Source organism: Lynx canadensis, chromosome X (genome assembly GCF_007474595.2).
Source record: "Lynx canadensis isolate LIC74 chromosome X, mLynCan4.pri.v2, whole genome shotgun sequence".
In the NCBI taxonomy this organism is placed as follows: domain Eukaryota; kingdom Metazoa; phylum Chordata; class Mammalia; order Carnivora; family Felidae; genus Lynx; species Lynx canadensis.
In genome coordinates this window covers 69,190,044-69,209,977 of record NC_044321.2, presented here as the reverse complement: position 1 = coordinate 69,209,977, position 19,934 = coordinate 69,190,044, and the positions used below count along the sequence as shown (strand labels likewise).

The 19,934-nt window shown below is 36.6% G+C and overlaps 1 protein-coding gene across 1 annotated transcript in view; it reads left to right on the top strand.

The window, feature by feature from the left end:
* Nucleotides 1–17,949: 17,949 nt before the first annotated feature.
* The window catches only part of POF1B (POF1B actin binding protein), a 119,319-nt gene continuing 117,334 nt past the window's right edge, over nt 17,950–19,934 (top strand). The window contains exon 1 of the mRNA XM_032592065.1: nt 17,950–18,267. Within this exon, the coding sequence (XP_032447956.1) occupies nt 17,986–18,267 (282 nt within the window). The 5' untranslated portion in view covers nt 17,950–17,985. The remainder of the gene's footprint in view (nt 18,268–19,934) is intronic.

The following is a 19,934-nucleotide window of genomic DNA, read 5'->3' as shown; positions in this document are numbered from 1 at the left end:
TTATAATACTTTCTATGATGTCAGTTGTTACCTCTTTTTCTTTATTTCTGATTTTATTTGTGTTTTCTCCCTTTTTTCATGAGTCTGGCAAAAGGTTTATGAATTTTTTGAACTTTTCAAAGAAACGGTTCCTTGTCTCATTGATCTGTTCTACTGTTTTTTTAGTCTCTATTTCTGCTCTAATAGTTATTATTTCCTTTCTTCTGCTGTTGTTTTTTTTTTTTGTTATTGTTCTTTTTCTGTGCCTGTAGGTGTTTATTTGAGATTTTCCTTGCTTCTTGAGGTGGACTTGTATTGGTATAATCTTTCCTCTTAGAACACTTTTTTTCTGTATCCCACAGATTTTGGACTATTGTGTTTTCATTTTCATTTGTCTCCATGTGTTTTTTTTTTAATTTCCTCTTTGATTTCTTGGTGGACTCTTTCATTGTTTAATAGCATGTTATTTAGCTTCCATGTACTTGTGTTTGTTTATATGTTTTCTTGTAATTGATTTCAAGTTCCATACTGTTGTGGTCAGAAAAGATGCATGATATAGTTCCAGTCTTTTTGAGTTTATTGAGAGTCATCTTATGGCCTAACATTTGATATGTTTGGGAGAATGTTCCATGTAGACTTGAAATGAATTTTTATTCTGCTATTTTAGATGGAATTTTCTGAATATATCTATTAGATCCATTTGGTCCAATGTGTCATTCAAAGCCACTGTTTGTTTCTTTATGAATTTTCTGTTGGGGTGATCTATCCATTGATATAACTGCAGTGTTAGTGTCCTTTACTAGTAGTGTATTACTGTCAATTGCTTCATTTATGTCTGTTACTATTTGCTTTATATTTAAGTTCTCTCATGTTGGGTGCATAAATATTTACAACTGTTATATCCTTTTGTTGGATTGTTCCTTTTATCATTATGTAGTGTCCTTCTTTGTCTTTTGTTACATTTTTGTTTTAAAGCTTATTTCATCTGATACAAGTATTGCTTCCCCAGGTTTCTTTTTTGATACCATTTGTATGGTAAATGTTTTTCCATCACTTCACATTCACTCTACATATGTCTTTAGGTCTGAAGATAGTCTCTTATAGGCAGTATATAGATGAGTCTTGCTTTTTTATCCATTCAGTCACTCTGTATTTTTTTTATTGGAGCACTTAGTCCATTTACATTCAAAGTAAATATTGATATGTATGTACTTATTGCCATTTTATTGTTTTACAGTTGTTTTCTAGTGTTTTTCTGTTCCTTTCTTCTCTTGTTCTCTTCCCTTGTGATTTTGACTTTCTTTAGTGATATGATTGCATTTCTTTCTCTTTAATTTTTGTGTAACTATTACACATTTTTTATTTGAGGTTCTCATTAGGTTCATATATAATGTCTTATGCATGCAGTATCTATATTAACTTGATAGTCGCTTAAGTTTGAGCCAATTCCAAAAGCACTACATATTTGTGCTTGCTTCAGCAGCACATATACTAAAAGCACTACATATTTACCCCCTCACACATTTTATGTATCTGATGTCATAATTTACATCTTTTTATGAATTCCTTGACTAATTTTTATAGATATAATTGATTTTATTGCTTTTGTACATTAACCTTTGCACTGATTTTATAAGTTAATAATCTAGTACTTTTATAGTTTGTATTTCCTGTGAACTTTTTCTAACTCCTCATTATGACCTTTTCTTTACATTCAAGGAATTTTCTTTAGTGTTTCTTGTAAGGTTAGTTTGATCATAATGATTTCTTATAATATTTCTCTGGGAAATACTTTATCTCCTTCTATTCTGATTGATAGTCTGCTGGGTAGAGTTTAGTGGCTTCAGCTTTTTTCTCTTTTTCTTTTTTAAATTTTGATTTAAATTCTAGTTAGTGAAAATACAGAGCAATATAAGTTTCAGGAGTAGAATTCAGTGATTGATCACTTACAAAGAACACCCACCCATCATAATAAGTGCCCTCCTTGATACCCATCAGCCATCTAGCCTATCCACCACCCACTCCCCTCTATTGACTCTCAGTTTATTTTCTATCATTAAGACAGTATGGTATTGGCACAAAAACAGACACATAGGTCAATGGAATAGAATATTCCATTTCAGAAATGGACCCACAAATACATGGCCAACTAATCTTCAACAAAGCAGGAAAGAATATCCAATGGAAAGAAAAACAGTCTTCTTTTTAAAAAAAATTTTTTTTTCCAACGTTTATTTATTTTTGGGGGGACAGAGAGAGACAGAGCATGAACGGGGGAGGGGCAGAGAGAGAGGGAGACACAGAATCGGAAACAGGCTCCAGGCTCTGAGCCATCAGCCCAGAGCCTGACGCGGGGCTCGAACTCACGGACCGCGAGATCGTGACCTGACTGAAGTCAGACGCTTAACCGACTGCGCCACCCAGGTGCCCCGAAAAACAGTCTTCTTTAGCAAATAGTGCTGGAAGAAAGAAACTGTTCCACTTTCTTACACCATATACAAAAAGTAATGGTGAGAGTGGATATCCCTGTCTTGTTCCTGACTGTACAAGAAAAGCTCTCAGTATTTCCCTAAAGAGAATCATATTAGCTGTGGGTCTTTTGTATATGGCCTTTATGATGTTGTGGTATGTTCCCTGTATCCCTACATTGTTGAGGATTTTTATCAAGAATGGATGCATTCTCTGCATCTATCGAGAGGATCATATGGTTCTTATCCTTTATTAATATGGTGGATTGCATTGATTGATTTGCAAATATTAACAACCCCTGCAGTCCAGGAATAAATCTCACTTGATCATGTTGAATGATTCTTTTAATGTACTGGTGGACTTGAATTCCTAGCAACTTGTTGAGAATTTTTGCATCCTTATTCATCAGGGATATTGGCCTGTAAATGTCCTAATTTTTAATAGGGTCTTTGTCTGCTTTTGGAATCACTGTAATATTTGCCTTGTACAATTAGTGGGAGTTTTCCTTCTGTCTCTATTTTTTGGATAAGTTTGCGAAGAATAGTTATTAATTCTTCTTCAAGTATCTGGTAGAAATCCCTTGGGAAGCTATCTAGCTCTGGGCTTTTGTTTGTTGGGATATTTTTGATTATCAATTCAATTTCTTTGCCAGTTATGGGTCTGTTCAAATTTTGTATTTCCTCCTGTTTCAATTTTGGTAGTTTGTATGTTTCTAGGGATTTATCCATTTCTGCCATATTGTCCCATTTGTTGGCAGTTAATTTTTCATAAATCTCTTAAAACTGTATTTGTGTGGTGTTGGTTGTGATCTCTCCTCTTTCATTTATGGTTTTTGTTTTGTTTAGTTTTGTATTTGAGTCCTTTTTCTTTTTGATGTGTGGCTAGGGGGTTATCAATTTTATTAATTATTTTGAAGAACAATCTTTTAGTTTTGTTGATCTGTTCTACTTTTTTTTTTTTTGCTTCTATATCATTTATTTCTGATCTAATTTTATTATTTCCCTTCTGCTGGCTCCAGGCTTTATTTGCTGTTCCTTTTGTAGCTCATTTAGATATAAGATGTGAGACTTTTCTTGCTTCTTCAGGCAGTTCTATAATCATATATACCTCCCTCTTATCACCGACTTTACTGTATCCCAAAGGTTCAGGACAGTTGTGTTTTCATCTTCATTTGCTTACATTTTTATTTTTTATTTTTTATTTTTTAAAATTTACATCCAAATTAGTTAGCATATAGTGAAACAATGATTTCAGGAGTATATTCCTTAATATCTCTTACCCATTTAACCCATCCCCCCTCCCACAGCCCCTTCAGTAACCCTCAGTTTGTTCTCCATATTTATGAGTCTCTTCCGTTTTGTCCCCCTCCCTGTTTTTATATTATTTTTCTTTCCCTTCCCTTATGTTCATCTGTTTTGTCTCTTAAAGTCCTCATATGACTGAAGTCATGTGATTTTTTGTCTTTCTCTAACTAATTTCACTTAGCATAATACCCTCCAGTTCCATCCACGTAGTTGCAAATGGCAAGATTTCATTCTTTTTGATTGCCGAGTAATATTCCATTGTATACATATACTATTTCTTTATCCATTCATCCATCGATGGACATTTGGGCCCTTTCCGTACGTTAGCTATTGTTGACAGTGCCGCTATAAACATGGGGGTGCATGTGTCCCTTAGAAACAGCACACCTGTATCCCGTGGGTAAATGCCTAGTAGTGCAATTGCTGGGTCGCAGGGCAGTTCTATTTTTAGTTTTTTGAGGAACCTCCATACTCTTTTCCAGAGAGGCTGCACCAGCTTGCATTGCCACCAACAATGCAAAAGAGATCCTCTTCCTCTGCATCCACACCAACATCTGTTGTTGCCTGAGTTGTTAATGTTAGCCATTCTGACAGGTGTCAGGTGGTATCTCATTATGGTTTTGATTTGTATTTCCCTGATGATGCATGATGTTGAGCATTTTTTCATGTGTCGGTTGGCCATCTGGATGTCTTCCTTGAAGAATGTCTATTCATGTCTTTTGCCCATTTCTTCACTGGATTATTTGTTTTTTGGATGTTGAGTTTGATAAGTTCTTTATAGATTTTGGATACTAACCCTTTATCTGATATGTCATTTGCAAATATGTTCTCCCATTCTGTCAGTTGCCTTTTACTTTTGCTGATTGTTTCCTTGGCTGTGCAGAAGCTTTTTATTTTGATGAGGTCCCAGTAGTTCATTTTTGCTTTTGTTTCCCTTTCCTCTGGAGATGTGTTCAGTAAGATTTTGCTGCAGCCAAGATCAAAGAAGTTTTTGCCTGCTTTCTCCTTGAGGATTTTGATGGCTTCCTGTCTTACATTTAGGTCTTTCACCCATTTTGAGTTTATTTTTGTGTATGGTGTAAGAAAGTGGTCCAAGTTTATTCTTCTGCATGTCGCTGTCCAGTTTTCCCAGCACCACTTGCTGAAGAGACTGTCTATTCCATTGGATATTCTTTCCTGCTTTGTCAAAGATTAGTTGGCCATACATTTGTGGGTCCATTTCTGGGTTCTCTATTCTGTTCCATTGATCTGAGTGTCTGTTCTTGTGCCAGTACCATACTGTCTTGATGATTACAGCTTTGTAGTATAGCTTGAAGTCTGAGATTGTGATGCCTCCTGCTTTGGTTTTCTCTTTCAAGATCGTTTTGGCTATTCGGGGTATTTTCTGGTTCCATACAAATTTTAGGATTATTTGTTCTAGCCCTGTGAAGAATGCTGGTGTTACTTTGATAGGGATTGCATTGAATATGTAGATTGCTTTGGGTAGTATTGGCATTTTAACAATATTTGCTCCTCCTATCCAGGAGCATGGAATCTTTTCCCATTTCTTTGTGTCTTCTTCAACTTCTTTCATAAGCTTTCTATAGTTTTCAGTGTATAGATTTTTCACCTATTTGGTTAGATTTATTCCTAGGTATTTTATGGCTTTTTGTGCAACTGTAAATGGGATCGATTCCTTGATTTCTGTTTCTGTCACTGCATTGTTGGTGTATAGGAATGCAACCGATTTCTGTGCATTGATTTTATGTCCTGCAACTTTGCTGAATTCATGAATTAGTTCTAGCAGTTTTTGGTGGAGCCTTTTGGGTTTTCCATATAGAATATCATGTCATCTGCGAAGAGTGAAAGTTTGACCTCCTCCTGGCCAATTTGGATGACTTTTATTTCTTTATGTTGTCTGATTGTAGATGCTAAGACTTCCAATACTATGTTGAATAACAGTGGCAAGAGTGGACATCCCTGTCTTTTCCCTGACCTTAGAGGGAAAGCTCTCTGAGCTTACATGTATTTTTAAATTTCTTCCTTAATTTCCTAGTTAACCCATTCATTCTTTAGTAACTTGTTCTTTAACATCCATGTATTTGTGGTCTTTCTGAATTTTTTCTTGTGGTTGACTTCAAGTTTCATAGTCTTGTGGTTTAAAAGTATGCATGGTATGATCTCATTCTTTTTGTGCTTGTTGAGACTTGATTTGTGACCCAATATGTGATCTATTCTGGATAATGTTCCATGTATACTCAAAAATAATGAGTATTCTGCTGCATTAGGATGAAATGTTCTGAATATATCTGTTAAGACCATCTAGTCGAGTGTGTAACTCAAGGTCTTTGTTTCCTTGATTTTCTGCTTAGATGATCTGTCCATTGTTGTAAGTTGGGTGTTGAAGTCAATGAGTTTATGTTTGCTATAATTGATTTATATATTTGGGTTACCCTAAGTTAGGGGCATAAACACTTGCAATTGTTAGATCTTCTTGTTTGATAGACTCCTTTATTATGATACAGTGTCCTTCATTTCTTGTTAGTCTTTAGTTTAAAATTTCATTTGTCTGATATAAGTATGGCTAATCTATCTTTCTTTTGATGTCCATTTGTATGATAAATGGTTCCCCATCCTTCTTTCTAAATCTGCAGGTGTCTTTAGGTCTATAATGAGTCTCTTGTAGGCAGCGTATAGATGGGTCTTGTTTTTTATACATTCTGATACTCTTTTGGTTGGAGCATTTAATCCATTTACCTTCAGAGTTATTATTGATAGATAGGAATTTAGTGCCATTGTATTATCTGTAAAGTTGTTGTTTCTGGATATTTTCTTTATTCCTTTCCAGTCTTTGTTGCTTTTGTTCTTTCTTTCCCACTCAAAGAGTCCCTTTTAATATTTCTTGCAGGGCTGGTTTAGTGGTCACAAACTCCTTTAGTTTTTGTCTGTCTGGGAAACTCCTTATCTCTCCTTCTACACTGAATGACAAACTTACTGGATAAAGTATTCTTGGCTGTATACTTTTCCCATTCAACACGTTGTATATATCGTACTCTCATTTCTGGCCTGCCATGTTTCTGTGAGGAAATCTGCTGCTAACCTTATTTGTCTTCCCTTGTAGCTTAAGTATTTTTTTTTCCCATGCTGCCTTCAGGATTCTTTCCATATCTGTGTAGTTTGCAAATTTTACTATATCATATCTTGGTGTTGACCAGCTTTTGTTGACTTTGATGAGAGTTCTATGTGCCTCCTCGTTTTTATCTGTCTCCTTCATTAGATTATGGAAGTTTTCAGTTATAGTTTGCTCAAATAAACCTTATGCCCCCTTTCCCCTCTCTTCTTCTTCTGGGACTCCTATGATACAAAAGTTATTACACTTTATGGAGTCACTGAGTTCCCTAAGTCTACATTCATGTTCCAATATTTTTCTTTCCCTCTTCTTTTCAGCTTCATTATTTTCCATAATTTTATCTTCTATATCACTAATTCCTTCCCCTGTTTCTTCCATTCTTTTTCTCAGTACATCCAGTCAGTTTTATATCTCGGTTACAGTATTTTTATTTTAGTCTGATTAGTTTTTAGCTCTTTTTTCTCTGCAGAAGGGACTTCCTAGTGTCTTCTATGCTTTTCTCAAGCCAAACTAGTATCTTTATGGTTGTTGTTTTAAATTCTGGTTCAGGTGTATTACTTACGTCTGTTTTGATTAGATCCCTGATTATGACCTCTTCTTGTTCTTCCTTTTGGGAGGCATTCTTTCATCTTGGCATTTTGTCTAGATCTCTGTCTTCTCTGTGTTAGGAAAGCCTGAATGTTTTCTGCTCCTGAGAGGAATGGTTATATTAAAAAGAGGTCATATGCTGTCCAGGGCCTGGTGCTTCAGGAAGTTTTTTTGGTATATGCTGTGTGTACTTTGCCATTGTGTTTTGGCTGCTCTTTCCCTCAGATCAGTTCTCTGTAGAGTTTCTCTTTCCCTGCATGGGGAGTGTTTGGACCTTTTCCAGTGTGTTGCAAGTTTTAACTACGTGTGTTTTGGTCTGCTTTTTAGAAAAGGCCAAATCCTATTTCCCTTAGAGCTGAAGTGCAGCACTCTATGATCAGGGGACTTGGTGGGTATAGGGGGTTTGTGCTGGTCTCCTATGCAAGGGGCCTGTTGTGCTGGTTCTCAGGCCAACTTGTCCCAGTAAATATGCACTTGCAAGGTGCAGTGGGTTGAGGCTTGGTGTAAGCAGATGCAGCCTTCACCGGACGCTGGGTTGCTCACTGAAGTCTGTCAGGGGAGATGAAGGTGTCAGGGTCAGGGCAAATGGCATCACCTCTCTCTCTCTCATCCCCAGAGAGGGGAGTTCACCCATGCCACTGTTCAGGAAGTGTTCACAAATGAATGAACAATCTTGTGCCCCAAGTTTCCATCAGAACCCTGCCTTCACCCTGTGTATGTCTAAGCCATTTGCCTGCCTGGCAGCACAGTGCTCCTGTGTTTTATCTCAGGCCCATGTCTGGGTTTCAAAATTCCATGTTTTAGGGATCCAGCACAGTGTGGACCTGCACTGATCCTCTGGGAGATGGTCTTGCTGCCCTGTGACCATTGCCAGTTTATCCAAGAAAAGCGGTCACACAACTGTGCAGGGGCTCAGAGTTTATGGTAAAGTGCAGCCAAAAGCTGGCTTCCAGGTTAGCTGCCTTCTGCAGGTGCCTCTGCTTTTATGCTATTTAATAGAGCCTCTCACTGGTGACCACCATCACTTTTGTCCCCTGAAAGGCAGCACCACTTCTCCCAGCTGAACCCCAAGAACTTCTACAAGAACTGTCTCTCTCAGTATGACCTAGGGGATCCTCAGACCACACTGTATGCTCCTGGGCTTCTGTCCTCCTTCCCCAAAAGAATACCACTAAGCTTCTACCAGAAAAGACCTTGGCAATGTTGTGGACTTCTAAAACTTCAGACTCTGAGCTCTGCTGTTTGTAAAAACTCGTAATATTCAGCCCCTCTCCTTTTCCCAGTCAATGATTTTGGGGAGGTGTTTTTCTTGTGTAATCCCCTGCATGCTGCTTTCTATTTCTCTGAATCTCTTTCACTGTGTCCTCCCTCCATGATCAGAGTTCCCTCTTTTCCACAACACCTACAATTCTTTTCTACCCCAAATCAACTCTTCATAACTCCTACCTTTCACAATATGGTTGTTTTTTCTCCCTATAAATGTGCAGTTTGTTCTCTGGGTTCTTAAATCAATTTATTGAATGCCCAGAATGATTTGATATTTATCTAGCTGTGTTTGAGGGACAAGGCAAGCATAGGGTCCCCCTACTACTGAGCCATCTTAACTAACCCATTTCCTGTTCTATTGTGCTTTGTTTTGCTTGTTTTTAGTTTCTATATCATTTATTTCTGCTTTAATCTTTATTATTTATTTCTTTTGGTTGGTTTTGGATTTTGTTTGTTGTTCTTTTTTGAGCTCCTTTAGATGTAAGCTTAGGTTGTTTATTTGACATTTTTCTTACTTCTTGATGTAGGCCTGTATTGTTATAAATTTTTCTCCTGAACCACATTTGTTACATCCCAATGATTTTGGACTGTTTTGTTTCCATGTACTTTTTGATTTATTCTTTGATTTCTTGGTTGAACCATTCATCGTTTAGTAACATGTTATGTAACCTCCATGTATTTGTCCTCTTTCCAGATTTTTTCTTCTGATTGGTTTCTGTTTCATAACATTGTAATCAGAAGAGTTTCATTTTATTACTTCACTTTTTAAAAATCTGTTGAGACCTGTTTTGTGACCTAATATTCTGGAGGATGTTCCATGTGCACTTGAAAAGAATGTGTATTCTTCTGTTGTAAGATGAAAAGGTTTGAATATGTCAAGTCCAGCTGGTTCAGTGTATCATTCAAAACCACTGTTTCCTTCTTGATTTTCTGTTTGTATGATTTGTCAATCATTGTAAATGGGATGTTAAAGTCCCCTACTATGATTGTATTACTATTCATTAGTTCTTTCTGTTTATGTATTTGGTTGCTTCCATTTGGGGTACATAAATATTTACAATTGTTGTAGCCTTTTTTTGGATTATGTCCTTTATTATTATATAATACCTTTCTTTGTCTCGGGTTAAAGTGTTTGTTTTAAAGTTTAGTTTGTCTGATGTAAGTATTGCTACTCCAGATTTATTTTGACATCCATTTGCACGTTAAATATTTCTCCATTTCTTCACTTTCAATCTGCAAGTGTCTTTAAGTCTGAAATGAGTCTCCTGTAAGCAGCATATAGATGGATCTTGTTTCCTTATCTGATCTGGCACCCTGTGTTTCAATTGGAGTGTTTAGTTCATTTATAGTTAACATTATTATTGATAGATACGTATTTATTGCCATTTTGTTACTTGTTTCATGATTGTTTCTAGAGATTTTTTTCAGACACTTTCAACTCTTGTCTCTTTCATGGATTGTTGGCTTTCTTTAGCAATATACTTGGATTCCATTCTCTTTATTTTCTGCATATCTATTACAACTTTTTGATTTGTGGTTACTGTTAGGTTTTTATATAGCATCTTCTTCATATAGCAGTCTTTTATTAAGTTGATTATCAGGTTTAAGCCCAATCTTTACTCCTCTCACCCCGCCCCAAGTTTTAGGTGTATAGTGTCATACTTTTCATCTTTTTATTTTAGAAATCCTTTGACTGATTTTTAAAGAATTATTTATTTTTACTGCATTTGTGTTTTTTTTTTTTTACTTTTAATATTCTCACTTTTGGTCTTCCTTTCCACTCAAATAATTCTCTTTCATATTCCTTCTATGACTAGTTTAGTGCTCACAAGCTCCTTTAGTTGTTTTCTGTCTGAGAAACACTTTATCTCTCCTGTTCTGTCATGATAGCTTTGCTGGATAGAGTATTCTTGGCTTCAGATTTTTCCCTTTCAGCACTTTGAAAATATCATGACTTACCCTTCCAGCCTGCAAAATTCTTGCTAAAAAACCCACTGTTAGATTTATGGTGTTTCCCTTGTATATAACTGTCTTCTTTTCTCTTGCTGCTTTAATTTTTTTTTTCTTTATCACTACTTCTTGCCATTTGAATTACTTTGTGTCTTGGCGTGGACCTCATTGGGTTGAATTTGAGGGGTGAAATTTGTGTTTCCTGGATCTGGATATCTATTTCATTCCTCAGATTAGGGAAGTTCTAAGCTATTATTTCTTCAAACAAATCTTCTGCCCCTTTTCTTCTCTCTTCTTCTCCTGAGATCCTTATAGTGCAAATGTTATTACGTTTGATGGCATCACTGTTTACCTAAGGCTATTCTCAATTTTCATAATTTTCTTTCCTCTCCATTTCTCAGCTTGGTTACTTTCCATTTGCCTGTCTTTCAGATCATTAATTCATTCCTCTGCTTTATCTAGCCTGCTATCTATTCTATAAAGTGTATTTTTTAAGTTTTTATTTATTTATTTTGAGAGAGAATGAGTGGGGGAAGGGCAGAGAGAGAAGAGGACAGAGGATCTGATGAGGGCCCTGTGCTGACAACAGAGAACCTGATGTGGGGCTTGAACCCATGTACCATGAGATCATGACCCGAGTTGAAGTCAGACGCTTAATTTACTGAGCCACCCAGGCACCCCCATCAAGTGTATTTTTTTTTATTTTTTTAACATTTATTTATTTTTGAGAAACAGAGTGAGACAAAGCGTGAGGGGGGGAAGGGCAGAGAGAGAAGGAGACACAGAATCTGAAGCAGGCCCCAGGCTCTAAGCAAGTGGGCAGCACAGAGCCTGATGTGGGGCTTGAATCCAAGAACTGTGAGATCATGACCTGAGCCAAAGTCGGATGCTCAACCGACTGAGCCACCAGGCACCCCTCAAGTGTATTTTTTATTTCATTGATTATGTTCTTCATCTCTGGTTCTTTTTTATCTCTTGTTCAGGGTCTCACTTATGCCCTCCACTCTTTTCTGCAATCCAGTGAGTATATTTATGATCATTATTTTAAATTCTCTATCAAGCATGTTACTTATATCCATTTTGCTTTGGTCTCTTGTTGTGGTTTCGTCTTTGCTCTTTTATTTGGCAGATATTTCTCTGTCTCATTTTGTCTTACTTTCTGTATCTGTTTCTGTGTGTTAGGAAAGTGAGGTGCTTCTCTTGTTGTTAACAATAATAGCCTTATAAAGAAAAGATCCTATAGCGTCCTTCAGTGCAGTATCCCCTGTTCCCCAGGGCCTTGAGCTTCAGGGAGTATCTCCTATGTGTGTTGCATGTGCTCTGCTGCTGTCTTGGCCTCTTTTTCATTCAGTCTGGTTGTCTGCAATGCTCTCTTTGCCTATTGTGGACAATGTTTGGCCCCCAGCAGGGGTGGAGTGCATTTTAGGAAGGTGTGCAGTGGTCTGCTTGTGAAATGGGACCTGCCCCTGCTGCTGCCTGACTGACTGAGTTCCCACAAAACACAGTTCAGAAGATGTGGTGTTGACAGATTTGGGGCCAGTTTTCTGGGGGAAAGGCCCACTGTGCCAGGACTGAGGCCAGTGTGACTGGGAAGAGTGGATCCCCTGAAGTGCAGGTAATGCAGGGCTTGGTGCAAGCAAGTCAGGTAGTGAGTGTTGGTGTTGTTCCTGCAGGTAGCCATTGTTTATCTTGTGGGTGGGGAAGGGAAATGGAACCTGCCAGCTCCTTTGTTCCTGGAGGGGTCACCCCCTGGTCCCTGTCTCACTAAGCTATGCTCTGAGATGAACAAATCACTGCCCTTCTCGTTTGCCCTTCAAACTCCTGGTTCTAGTCTATATCTGCAGGGGCTGTTTGTTGTGCTATCTTTTTAAGGGAAAGGACTCTGCTTTCTTTTGTCCTCCATGCTTTCCCAGATCAGAAGTCTGCAGATTTTTAAGATCTAGGCTTCAAATCCTGCTGGTTGTAAGAACTTAAGAATCATCCCCTCTTGCTTTCAAAGGCAAATATTATGGGGATTCATCCTCCCCATTTGTGGGGAAAAAAGTCTTGGCATGCCTTGCCAAGCCATAGAGCTAATATACAGTAGAACTAAAATTTAAATCTATGTCTGTCTGATTGCAAAGCTACACTCATCAACACTACATTATATAGTCCTTTGGTATACTCCAATATTCCCTTTTTGTTAAAATAAAAATATTTTGTTTAATATCATATACCTTAGATAGCTCTAATTAATGTACTACACCATAGTTTATTCCCATTCTAACTTCTCTCTATATATAGAAAAGTTTAACTCTTACCAAGGATGGTAGCTCTGCTTTCTTAAGGACTTTTAATCACCTGAGCTACTTACTAGTTCTTAGCCAATACACTACAAGTTTCATCTCTCTGGCACTGCCATCTTCCTCTTTTATCCAAGCCTGCCCTAAACACACTGGTATAATTCAGGATTTACAAAATTGTAGTGTGCATCAGAATCACCAGGAAAGCTTGTGAAACAGACTGTTGGGCACCACCCCTCTAGTTTCTGACTCAGTAGATGTGGGGTGGGGCCTAATAATTTGCATTTCTAAAATGCTTCCAGGTGAAGCTGATGCTTCTGGTTCAGGGACCTCACTTCAAGTATCACTGGTACAGTGATGTGGCTTGATCAAATGGTCTTTGGTATGTTTTAATGATATTGATAGAATTATAAATTAGGTATGAATTCCCACTTGCTTTATGAGTTAGTTTAAAGCGTATGGAGGAAGAAAGCATAAGGAAGAAAAAAATCTGAAGAATACAATTCACTGAAGCTATTCCACAGAAAATATATTCCATCACCAGCAAAACTTGAAAAACTGTACACATCACATCACCCATTTAGAAGCTCATAGTGTATATTAGCTTATGAAAAGCTATAATGTTGTCAATAAAGCTATTTCTCAAAGTATAGTTAACCAGCTATTTCTTAAACTCATTTGGATACAAAACACTTCTCTTTCCTAGGTGTAACACTCTATAGACTGGTGTAATTTAAGACACACTTTGAAAAAAGCTGTTTTAAAGTAATCTTTTTTATAGCAAAGTTCAGATATCCCTGGGGGATTGCAAGAATAATAGAAGCTTTCTCCCTTTTCAACTGCATTAAAATCATACTGAGGAGTTATTTACTCTGTATAGAATTGAGGTCTGTTTTTCTCTAGTGTGGCTCTTGGAACATCGAAATTAGTTCTGAGCAAATTTATGCCACAGTTAACACTTACTTAAGGACTAAGATTCAGAAACCAGGATAGGGGGTAACCAAAGGTCTTTCAGAGATCACTTATCTCTATTTTAAGTATGTGTATCATCAGCCACACGTTGGCTGAATTGTTGTCAGACTAAACTGTTTAGTTTGTAAACTTCACCATTCATATTTTTAAATCAAGACAATGTTTTTTTCATATCTGATATCCTGAAACATTTCCTAGTCTAAAGTTTTCCAACAGCAGTTAAGCAAGCTCAACTTTAAGTTCTGTCAAAAGGCTGGAATGGAGTTCTGCTAGATCAAGTGACCTAGATCCATTTAGTAAAACATAGGTGCTTTCATACAATCATCTCACTACCTTGGGCTTCAGCTCCCTCTGACCAATGCTTACGGACCCTTTCCATATGAACACACTTCTACTTGATCACAAAGAAGGCAGAAGTAAAAAGGCTTGAGTAATTTCACTTTAATTCTCTATCCTTTGCCATTACACCATGAGGTTCAACAGTGGGCCAAGGCTTGAGATAGACCTGAGCTTCATTCCCATAAAACAAGAGGTGGAGTACAGGATTATATAAACTCTACTGCTGATGCTGATGAAATTCATTTGGTGCTAAATTTATAATTACTTATATTGTTTCATATTCTAAGATAGTTTTATATATCCATTTTGGTAAATTAATTACTGATGTATTTTACTTCAATGGTTTTAGGTAGCTAAGCTTTTCAAAAATCAGGCCTATAGCTTCCTATGACATTCATATTTGCTTTTCAAACCCTAATATTTTACAAAAATCACACACATCATCTTTGAGTAATATATTTAAAAACTTATCCATGGATGATGCATTATAATTGGCAGACACTTTCTCATTTGATTGTAAAAACAATTTTATGAGGTAGGTAAAATCAAGACTTTTTCAGATGATCTTCAAAACATCTCAGTCAAAATGTAAATCACTTACTTTTTAACTACCAATAATGTATACAGCAAACATTCCTGATTCTTAACCCATCCCTTACTCTCACTATCAATATGGGAAGTTTCATTTTCTACTTTATTCACCTATTTAATTACTTGAATTTTTAAAGAATGAATTATTTTTATAACAGGAACAATAAAGATTTTTTAATCTGTTAGAACTAAATTAGTTTCTAAAGTGATATCAGTTGTAAAGGAAATCAAATCTATCATATAAATGAGTCTTTTTCAGTACTAAACATAAAATGTCTGTATTACTGAGTAGAACAAAATAACTGCCAGAAATATAATTAAAGATTCTATGAACAAGTCTGTAGCTGAGAATAAGGAATCAACTCTTACTATTCTATCCACCAATATTAGAAGGGTAGCAGAATCATGAAGCTTGCAGAATTCAGTGTCAATCCCTTGGATTTTCAACTAGAAAACAAGACAAATACCATTATTAAACAGTCAAATATATTTATATGAATTTATTAATAAAAATAGGTGAGTATTAATATCATCTGCATAAAGTTGAAATAAGACAATTGGAGATTCAGATCATTGAAGACCCAAATAAATTCTCAGAAAAGGAGCAGAAACTTTGGTTAGAATACTGATAAACCTCTCTGAGGTGAACCAAAGTAGTCAATATCTATTTCGTAGTCAGATGTGGTTTGTCTGCCAGATAATGCCTAATCCAATTTCTTATATACTATCTTTGAGCTTCAAGCTCTTTCTCTCCTTCATGCCCATGGGGAAGAATAATGGATGAGGCTCAGGGAACCAACACATTAATTTTTGCCCAAATGCATAAAGGTGGCTGCCTCAAAAAGAGGGCAGGTATGGTCACCATTTTATGGATGAAGGAATTTTTATTATTTCCTTCTCTTTATTTACTAGGCCACCTCTTGGCTGAAGATATTAACAGTACTATGTATATGTGTTTGTATTTTAAATCCAGAGTTAAACAATCAGAGCTGACTGGATGACCTCACTTACCCATTCCCTGTTCACACACAAAGCTTATCCAAAATGATACTGCTAATGATATTCGCAAGTTACCAATCTGATATTTTGCCAAGCTGTTTGTCAGATCACATGTTTCTAGGTAAAATTTCATTGATTCTTGGGGCGCTCGGGTACCTCCAGCGGTAAAGCGTCCAACTTCTGCTCAGGTAGTGATCTCACGTTTTGTGAGTTCAAACCCTGTGTCAGGCTCTGTGCCGACAGCTCAGAGCCTGAAGCCTGCTTCAGATTCTGTCTCTGTCTCTCTCTGCCCTTTCCTGGCGCGCTCTCTCTCTCTCTCTCAAATATAAATAAACATTAAAAATTTAAAAATAAATACATAAATAAATTTTCATTGATTCTTGAGGAATAGCGTTAAAATGAAGAAGGATTAGATTTGAAGTACACAGCACACAATGTAAATATACAATAAATTATTTTAAGGAGTTTTCAAGGTTGATTTTCAGCATTTTGCACACCTCTCTCCCACAAAAAATCCAAAGATTCCTTTTAAAGTCACTTACAAAGGATCAGTTAAAAACTGTTTTTTGATTTTCCACCTAGAAGATTTGTTAGATGACCAGATGCAGAACACAATTTTAAAATTTATCTAGCAGAATAATACAGTAAATAAGAGTTTAGCCTCTAAAATGAGTTGCCTTATATTAAAATCCCAGACCCACCATTTACTAGTTGTTTAACTTTGGGAAATTTGTGCCTATGTCTGTGCCTCAGTTCCTCACCTATACACCCTCATAAAGTTGTGAGGATGACAGATAATCTATGTAAAATTCCTCACACAGTACCTGGTCATAGTAAGTGACCAGTAAATCATTATTTTTTGTTCACTTAGCAAATAAAAGCCTGGCTAGCCAGCTCAATAATATTCTCCTCTTCTCTAGGATGGTGATGATATGCTAGATTCTATGGTGGATATACACACTAGGAAGACACCCGTTTTCTGAAGACACACTTGGTGAGTATTCTAGAGTTCAGGGATGCTAAAGTATCCTGAAAGGCAAAATTTGGCAGGGAAGTAGGCATGCATTATGATCTCTAATTTAAAATAGTAATAAGTGCTGAGCATGTTTAAATCTCATTACATAAAGTAAGGCACCTCTCAGGACTTGCAGCTCCCTTAACAGCTAGATATTAAAAAAGAAATCAAAGTCAGTGTTTCCTAGGGCACATATAAAATCAGGGTATATTCTTTTGTAAAAATGCAAAACAATAAAAACAAATGCTGAAATACAAAGTATTTGTGGAAGGGTAACAGCTTTCTTGACCAATCTCCCATTTATAGACAATAATTCAATCATTTAGACAAATCCAGTTCAATGTACATTAGAAAGTCATACTAGGCCTGGTTCAAGATGCACAGGCCCATAAATTAGAGTTGCTAGAAGTAGACCCCAAAGCAATCTCCCTTAACTGTAATTACCAGCTGGGGTTTGCAAAGAATGCAAATTTATATGTAAAAATTAGGGTGTCCTTAGGCAAATACGTTATATTTTGGTCTGGGACTCTGGAATGATAACACCCATGCTTGTAATTTTTTTTGCTAAGCTTAAGAACCATGAGTAAGTCACTTTCATGTGATGTTTGTGACTTTTTTTCTCTGGTAAATTTAGGCATGAGCATGTCTTTGTCTGCCTATTTACAGTTAAATGAATTTCCAAGCCTGTGGACTTGGAAGCTCTGGCTTCAGCCCTAAAAATCCCACATTTCTGTTCTTTTCAAACTCTCTTACCTACTCAAATGCAGCCTTGAATCTCTGTGGCAAAGCAGGGCCTCTCCTGGTAGGTAAACCTGCCAGGTGAATCCACCCCTGAGGGGTGTGTCAGTACCATTTCCTGGAGCAATCTCACAGGGTGACTCAACTTTTCATTTGCACTCAAATACCTGCTGCCTCCTCTGAAGCTGCCAGACCTGCTCCTGCTGCTGCTCAGGTAACTCTAACCTCTCCTGGGCACCATTATAAGCAGAGGGGGTTGATAAATGGCTTCTACATGTGCATGCTTGCCTTCCTTCCTACCCTTATTCATGAGCGCTCTCTCTCTCTCTGTTTTTTCTGTAGGGAGAGTGTCTGAGAAGTACTTTGCTGACCACTGAGAACATCATGAGCTCAAGCTGTTGGAATGAGAACAGCAGCAGTAGCTGTGGGACTCAGCAGCCCCCAGAGGTGCCGCAGTGCCAAACCCAGCATTACCACTGCCACCATCAGTCAAGCCAAACCCAGCACCTTCCAGAAAAAAATGTAGTGTATGAGAGAGTGAGAACCTACAGTGGGCCCATGAACAAGGTGGTTCAGGCCTTGGACCCCATCAACTCACAGGAAGTGCTCTCCCCTCTCAAAACTGCCTCCTCCTACCAAAATTTGGTTTGGAGCAACCATTCTCAGGTACCACAATGATAGTTAAGCCAGATTCATAGGGGATGTCTTCAACCTCATTTCTTTTCTTTCAGCTTCTCTGCCTCTGTTCTACAGGATGTTATCCCTTGGTGGATTGCAGCTATATATGCAATGTACAGTCACCTAAATTCCATCTCTTGCTGTTTTTTCACTTCCTAGTGCTTGTGGTTGTTTTAACAGCTTCAGTGAGTTTTATAATCTAACTAGAGCATACGATGACTCATTTTTTGTTGGATTTGATTGGAATATCTGACCCGAAGTATTTATTTGCCTTTACCGCAAAACAATCCTCAACTTGAATACAATGATTTTTATAGAGTAAGTTCCCACTGATTCACTTGATTTCAGAAACAAATAGATTTTGTTTAATATCAAATATGGTAGTACAGGGGCAATGGCTTATATGGAGTGATGAGCAATTATTTGTGTTCAGCAAACAGTGTGCTGCTCCAGGATAAGTGATAGGCACAAATATCATTTCAAATTGCTGTATGTGTTTCATCTTCTGAAAACAACACACTGGTTCTTGTATAGCCAAAGTGAATAATTTATGAATATTGGCAGACAGAGGATTGAAAGAGTGGATATAGGACTGAGGAAAGCAAGATGTAAGTAATTGTTATATAAAAGTTTAAAAAGGCAGAACTTTAAGGCATCCTTTAAAATAAAATAAATTTGCTTTTAAAGGGGCTATTTAGCATTAGTATCTGTGCTAATAATCTTGCCAATGAATGTAAAAGAACATTGCAAGACTATGTAAAATTAACAGCTCTGTTTTCATTCTTTGAATCCCTTTACATTAAATTTGTATGAATTTAAGCTTTCTGGAAACATCTGTCTAAACTAAAATTATGTTTTCAAGATAAAATTTATACAGTAAAAAGTTCAAAAAGCAACCATTGGGATGATATTATCTGATGTTGGATTATTGTATAAATCTGGAATAATATGGGTTATTTTCCCAAAAAACACAATGTAAAGTAGGATATAAAGCAAAATTTCTAAAGTATATAATAAAACTTTTTAAAGAATTTTTAAAGACCTAGATAACCCAACAACTACAAAGACCACAATTTTACTGACATTTTGTTCCTAGCTTAATTTGGGGGGAAAATTATGAAGAAAAAATCCAGAATTTACTGTAGGTAATTTTCTAGTTGAAAAAAACTTCCACCTGTATTGAAGTCAAAGGAAGAAAATATAAAGATAAAAAAAATACTACTTTGCATAACTGATAATAATAATGCAAATGTACATTCTAATATTTAGTATTAGGATGTTAATGAACAACAAAGTGGGTATCATCTATGTTCCTTAGTAGCCCCAAAACAATGCAAAAACAGGTTACTATTATCATAGAAATGCTAAAATCACCCTGTCATAGTTATTTAAAAACATTAACCCTTTTTCTTGTCAACTTGCTAGTAAAGGAAATATAGATAAAAATTTAAGAGTGGAAATTTAACAAATTGTAAATATTGACTACAGAACAAATTTTAGGATCACTTTATTGTATACTCCTTAGTTCAACTGTCCTTTTTAAAAATCCCAGGACCAAGCTGGTCAAGCTTTTTTACAAGACTTTTCTTCTTTCTACCTGGCAATTGCTAAAGCAATCCTTATAAGACTATTGCCATCCTGAAGCACAGTTTCCC